Source organism: Engraulis encrasicolus, chromosome 22, assembly GCF_034702125.1.
Source record: "Engraulis encrasicolus isolate BLACKSEA-1 chromosome 22, IST_EnEncr_1.0, whole genome shotgun sequence".
In the NCBI taxonomy this organism is placed as follows: Eukaryota; Metazoa; Chordata; class Actinopteri; order Clupeiformes; family Engraulidae; genus Engraulis; species Engraulis encrasicolus.
The window spans coordinates 36741842-36749341 of record NC_085878.1 but is presented as its reverse complement, the minus strand read 5'-3'; the positions used below and the strand labels follow the sequence as shown (position 1 = coordinate 36749341).

Genomic DNA, 7500 nt, shown 5'->3' with positions numbered 1-7500 from the left:
TGAATTACTAATGTTATAGACAGTAAATATAATAGGAGTCTTGGGATTTTGGGCTAATTCGATTGTTCTTTTTTGAGCTTAAGACAGTAGTACAAACTACAAAAGGGATTTACAGCCTATAGGAGATGGATATAAACTTCACATCTGAACCATGCACACTTCTCTCTGAGAGTGAATTACTACTATGGCAGATAATAAATACATATCTGTATGTTTTGCTTGTCTTTCTTTCTTTCTTTCTTTCTTTCTTTCTTTCTTTCTTTCTTTCTTTCTTTCTTTCTTTCTTTCTTTCTTTCTTTCTTTCTACAAAACAAGACACACATTCCTGATCTGAACTATGAGGACACCTCTTGTAGACAGCAAATATCCTGTTCTTATTTATATATTTATCCAATTATATATTTTTATAGTTTTGTCCCATTTCTTGTCTGGTGTCTTGAGACGGTACACTCTGTGAAAAGGACTAATGTAGAGGATGGCAAGAGAAGACACATACACACTTAGGGAAGAATAATGAGGAGAGGGGCAGAGGAAACGCAGAGAGGCAAGCAGATCAGCAGAGGTCAAAAGATTAAAAGAGAAGAGAAAAACAGAAATTGAGAGGGATAGACATAGAGAGACAAAGGGAGGGGAAGAGAGAAAAGGAGAGAGATGGAGAAAAGAAGAGAGAGAGAGAGAGAGAGAGAGAGAGAGAGAGAGAGAGAGAGAGAGAGAGAGAGAGAGAGAGAGAGAGAGAGAGAAAGAGAGACTGAGAACAAGATAGACTAAGTGTGTGTGTGTGTGTGTGTGTGTGTGTGTGTGTGTGTGTGTGTGTGTGTGTGTGTGTGTGTGTGTGTGTGTGTGTGTGTGTGTGTGTGTGTGTGTGTATGTATGAGAGAGAGAGAGAGAGAGAGAGAGAGAGAGAGAGAGAGAGAGAGAGAGAGAGAGAGAGAGAGAGAGAGAGAGAGAGAGAGAGAAACTGACAGAGAAACAGATAGAGAGAGAGAAACCGGCAGACAGACAGATAGAGAAACGGATACATGGTGTTTTGAGTGAACAGACAGCCTGCCATGCAAGCAGCATTGGCGTGATATGAAGTCATGCTCGGAGCTAATGAACTCGTAAGTCAGGTTGGTACGGCGCGGAGATAGCTGCCTGGAGCAGCAGTGTCATTTTAGCATGATTTATATGATAATGTGCTTACAAACACGCCCGCAAGGCCTGCCAGGGACACAAGGAACTGGGGATGTGTGTGGAGTGGAGGGGGGTGAAGATAGGGCTGGGCGATATGGAAAAAAAACAATATCACGATATGGATTACTTTATATCACGATAGCGATATATATCACGATATTGCAAAATGACATACGTTTTCAGTTATTCTCTTTATTTGCTCTTTATTTTTTCATGTCGCAAAAGAACCTTTCTTTAAAATTGATCTTTTTATTCTTATTTTTACAGTTACATTAACTTATAGTGTGTATTGTGACAACGTGAATTGTAATTCAATGATATTCAATTGTATAAAATGTATAAAATTACTATCATGATATAAACGATATAGGAGAAAAGTCACGATATATACTTTTATATCACGATAACGATATGTATCGTCATATTGCCCAGCCCTAGGTGAAGAGCAATGAAAGGAGCAAATAGAGGAGGGAGAAGGGAAGGAGAGATTTGGAGAAAGGAGGAATGATGGGAAACGTGGGTAAATATGGGCAATGAAAAAGCCTACAGGTAGACCAGCTTTCAAAGGGGATTGTCTGGCTTCAGGACTTCAGGAAGTCTCAACTCGAAAACAAGTCATGGATTTATTGATCTCTCAAACCACCTCCTTCCCAAAATATGGAGTGCTTGTCCACACACACACACACACACACACACACACACACACACACACACACACACACACACACACACACACACACACACACACACACACACACACACACACACACACACACAAGCAAGTATGCCTGCACACGCACGGCACACACACAAACACACACACACACACACACACACACACACACACACACACACACACACACACACTCACACACACACACACACACACACACACACACACACACACACACACACACACACACACACACAACAATGGATTACTATTTATTGCTCGAATAAGATGAGAAATGACCTCCATCAAATGGTTGCTGTCAAATCATAGCACTGCATGGAGGAAAGAACATTCAGTGCTCAGAGTGAGTTTTTGCCTCAGAGCAGATTGCTCCCAGTCTGTCAAACTGTTCACAGACATAAAAAGACACTATACCCTAAAAATATATGGTGCCTAGCTAGAAGGCTCAAGGAAGGCACTGCTATTTTGCAGGTACCAACTCAATGGCCAATTTTACTGTAGCGCTCAGCTTAAAAAGTCAATCAATATATGATACAGCATGATTCTAATTAATAAACAGCTTTGGGGCTTTCTCTCTCACTCTCAAAATCTCTTTGTCTGTCTCCCTGTCTCTTACAGTCTGTCATTCTCTGTCCCTGTCTCTGTCTCTGTCTCTGTCTCTGTCTCTGTCTCTGTCTCTGTCTCTCTGTCTCTCTGTCTCTCTCTCTCTCTCTCTCAATGAGAGTTGCTTCTCTCTTGTCTATTTTCCACAATGAGTTGGCGATCACATAGGACATTTCTAAGCCCTAGCTCTATGGGGCACACAAAATGGTTCGACTGAAGTCATTTCTGTATTCATGTTAGAGCACTCCATATATGCCAAAGACCAAAATACGTTACCAAAACAGACAGTCTATCAAGTTTTGGCACTATCTGGAAAGCCAAGGCTGTCAGGGGCAGGTTCTGAAAATACAGAACCGTGAACAAACATGATCACTCTAGTGGAAGCGTTAAACACAAGACTGCATTCTGCTAATTATCTCTCGTAGTGTTCCGTCGAGTGTGGAAACCCATTATTTTAGCGAGAGTGGCATATTTGACTTAATAGCCCTCCAGCTTCGGAGCTAGCCTGAGGGCACAATTGAACAGGAAGATTTGAGGCTAGACTTCTAAACAGAGCCAGGGGATGGTGGGGTGGTGGAAAAAATGGCGGGTCTGTCTGACTTCCATCAGTCAGTCTATGAACCCCTTTCCCTTGCGCCCCGCTTCCCCTCCTCCCATCCCTGGTCGTCACCTCAGTGTTACTCTCTCTGAGGCTGGATTTGACTGGATGAGTCAGTCGACACCCCCCCCACCCCACCCCCCCTCCCCCCAAGCATGCATGGCGAGTTGGCCCAGGCTAGCTGAGGCCAGCCTGGACAGAAAAGCCCACAGCCAGACCGCTGGGATTCAGCTAACATCCCCCACCCCACCCCACCCCACTCCACTCCACCTCACCACATCACCGTCCATCACCCACTGCCACTCAACCTAAACATAGACCAATGGCCTTCACAAGGCTGGGTTACAGTACAAAACTATGCACACTCAAAAAAAGAAAAAAGAAATAGCTTTATAATGATTGCTTTGGACAAGAGTTAAAGGTGCGCAGTGTACAATTGTGGCCAGAGAAGGTATTGCAACTATGCTGCTCATTGAAACTGTGCTGCAGATTGCTGAATTTGACCTTTTCATGAATATTTACAAAGTAATGAACTAATATTTACTAGTAGAACCAATACAATACGTTTTTCAGCTAAAAATGTCTGATTCTGAAAATTCAAAATGGCGAACCATGGAGAAGATCCCTCGTTTCATGTATGAAAAATGCAATTTTCTCAGTTATAATGAATTCTTGACATTTAAAGGTCGTGGTAAGTATTCATGAAAAAGTTAACATTTGTGAATGGGCAGCATGAACTCATCATCAAGCGTCTCATACTTTTGCAAAAACGTTATGACAGCATGGCGCTGTGCCGCAGCTCTGTGTTGTGCACGTACCATAGACAGGCAACACAGCCCAGGGCTCCGGCCTAGGTTACTTTCCAGCCCTTCCCAGTCTCTCTTTCCCACTTCTGTCCTGTTTCTCTCTTTGTTGTCCTATGATATCCTAATAAGGGCACCCCCCACACCAGGCTTGTGCGAAATTCTGAATTGAATGAATTTGAATTCAAAGTAATGCCATAATATGAACACTAGGTGGTGGTGTTCTATGTACTCTCAATGGGTGGTGTAGCTTAAATTCAAAGAAATTCAAGGTAATGACACCACCTAGTGTTCGTATTATGGCATTACTTTGAATTAAAATTCATTCAATTCGGAATTTCGTACAATCCTGCCTCACACACAAACAACATTCCAAAAGTGCTTTACACCCTTGGTCTCCAAACAAAGGCCTGCAGGCCAAATCTGGCAAACATCTGGCCCGCCCTGAGGTCAGAACAAATGAAAACATAAATGGGTGTGATTTTTGATCTCTAAAACTTCAGTGGCTCATATCTCTCCAAAGCATTCACAGAGAGTTAGCTCTTATGCTAACAGTCACATAACAGACTTTGACGAGAAGGGAAAATTGAACAGTGAAAATCAGTTCTCTGTCCAATCATCTATTGTTTCTCATTGGGTTGGGGCGTTTGTTTGGCCCGTAGCCTAACTTGCTCTACCTACATAATTTGGCCCTTGAAGAAAAAGAACTGGAGACCACTGCTTTACACCATGCACAACAAAAACATTTTGGCATCAAACCGTCCTCCATTTGTCTTCAGCTGACAGGGGCCACGGCAGTACATGCATCCTATAGCGTCTGCAAGTCATGCCAGAACTTGGCTTAGACCTTGAACTGATCCTCTAAAAGTATTTTTTGCTGTCTTACAACGTTCTCTAAATACTTTATTTTTATCATGTCGGTCTTCGCTGTCGTCGCTCACACCCTGCCTGTTGAGTGGTTGAAATACCTGACGGATTTACCCGGGCCGCTTCTGTCAAGTGTGAGACATTCTGTTTCTCGGCCGTCCGACAAGACAAGACGGAGGAGAGAGAGGAGGATGAGGAGGAGGAGGAGGTGGAGAGGAGGCTATACCTGTGAAATGATTTGTTATGACGTGCAGTGACAAGTGATGTTAATGTCAGCCATATTTTACATGCCCCGACTGACAGATGGGACAGAATGGGGGGGAAAGGGAAAGGATCCTGTGCCGATATACTAGCACTTCACAAGTATGTGGTACACGTTCTGCTTCGAGCGTAACAAATGGTTATGCTGATGATAATTGTTTTAAACTCTAAATGAGGCTACGTTCCGTACGCTTCTGATGGGACCTGATAAATTAAATTATGTCGATAAGCATTCACAGTACTTTGGAATTTGTGCAGATTATTCGGAGGCATTACACACTGTCTCATGTTCACACACAAATAGCATATTTACAAAACTATAGACATATACACTCTCAAACACTGACACGCACACACACACACACACACTAAAACACACACACACTAAAAAAAAAAAAAACACACACACACACACACACAGACACACACACACACACACACTCACACACACACACACACACACACACACACACACACACACACACACACACACACACACACACACACACACACACACACGAAGACTGACAGCATCACCACAGGGATGCCCTTGTGCTCAGTCTGCATGCAAAAGTGATTACATAAAACCATTACCACACACACACACACACACACACACACACACACACACACACACACACACACACACACACACACACACACACACACACACACACACACACACACACACACACACACACTGACATTCTCTCTCTCTCTCTCTCTCTCTCTCTCTCTCTCTCTCTCTCCACTACACACACAAACATAAACACTCAACACTCATACTTGCGCAAACATACGTACTCTATGTACACACACACACACACACACACACACACACACACACACACACACACACACACACACACACACACACACACACACACACACACACACACACACACACACACACACACACACACACACACACCAACTCGAGCTCACTGATGTTTGCAGCATAATTCTTAGCAAACAGCGACACAACGCCACTAGCACAGAGCAAGCAAAGGAATACTTTGTCCCTTTTAGACAGAGTACACAAATGCCCCCTCCCAACTCTCTCTCTCTCTCTTTGGCTCTCTCTCACACACACACACACACACACACACACACACACACACACACACACACACACACACACACACACACACACACACACACACACACACACACACACACACACACACACACACACACACAATGTAACACAATGTACACATACACCCGTCGGGGGGCTGCTTCGCTAAATAAATAAACACGAAAAAACAAAGGAGAGAGAATGTGATTTGCAGCCGGGTTTGACATTCCAGTGAGGCCTTACATCACTAACCAGGAGACACAGCCACAGTCATAGTCATAGTCAGAGTCAGAGTCACAGACACAGACACAGACACAGACATTGCCACAGCCATAGTCAGGGACAGATAGCACTGCTGTTTTAGCCCCCAGGCTAACTAACCATGGTCCTCCACAGACTGACACATCCCCCCATCCCCATCCCCCCATCCCCTCATCTCTTCTTCTTCTTCTTCTTCTTCTTCTTCTTCTTCTTCTCTCTCTCTCTCTCTCTCTCTCTCTCTCTCTCTCTCTCTCTCTCCTCTCTCTCTCTCTCTCTCTCTCTCTCTGTGTGTGTGTGTGTGTGTGTGTGTGTGTGTGTGTGTGTGTGTGTGTGTGTGTGTGTGTGTGTGTGTGTGTGTGTGTGTGTGTGTGTGCGCGTGCGCAAGGCGAGCCATGTGACCGTAACATCAGCGCAGCAAAACAGACGCATGACATCACTCCAGCATGACACCCATGACGCCATTCTCCTCCAACTCCTGGCCCTGATTACTAACATCTCATTTGGTGAAAGTTCAAATAGTGTTTCTGATTAGATGTTCAAAGCTGGTGGAAAGTCCCGAAAGTGAGGTGTTGGAACAAAAACAAACGTTTTTTGTGACTAAATCTTTTATGGATGCCTTTAACAGATTTGTTAAACTAATGAGGCTGCATTATTTTTTTTTGTTTATTGTTATTCAGTCAGCAAAAACAGCACCTGTTGCCTTTCTCAAACCCTGACATCATTCAGAGCAGACTTTGCATCAGGTCATAACATCACATGATGTACATGACCGCCATCTGCTGGTGATGCTTAAAATTGCACACAAAATGCCGGGCTTGAAAAAATACTGAGGCAAATGCATGTTCTGACAGATACTATGTAACAATCTGCGCTTTCAGGCGCAAAGTTTGTTTTAGGAATTCATTCATATATAATCCCCCCAAATATTTTCCACTTAGAGCAGGCTACTGATGAACTCACATGCGAGTGATTAAAAAAAAAAAAAAAAAAAAAGATTTGTTAGACTACTGGTGCTTACTTACCTGTGAGTAAAAACACCTGGTTGAATGTTTGCTCTAGCTTGGAGAGCAGGATGTAGGCGAAGCTGTCTTTGGACAGCAGGCTGGCGTCTTTGGTGCCCTGGTCATAAACCACCACTTCCTGTTTCCTGCATAGGTTCACC

At 43.6% G+C, this 7500-nt stretch overlaps 1 protein-coding gene across 1 annotated transcript in view; it reads right to left on the bottom strand.

The window, feature by feature from the left end:
- LOC134439366 (dual specificity protein phosphatase 8-like) overlaps positions 1-7500 on the bottom strand; it is a 29382-nt gene that overhangs the window by 5416 nt on the left and 16466 nt on the right. The window contains exon 3 of the mRNA XM_063189292.1: positions 7361-7499. Coding sequence (XP_063045362.1) covers positions 7361-7499 — 139 coding nt within the window. The remainder of the gene's footprint in view (positions 1-7360; position 7500) is intronic.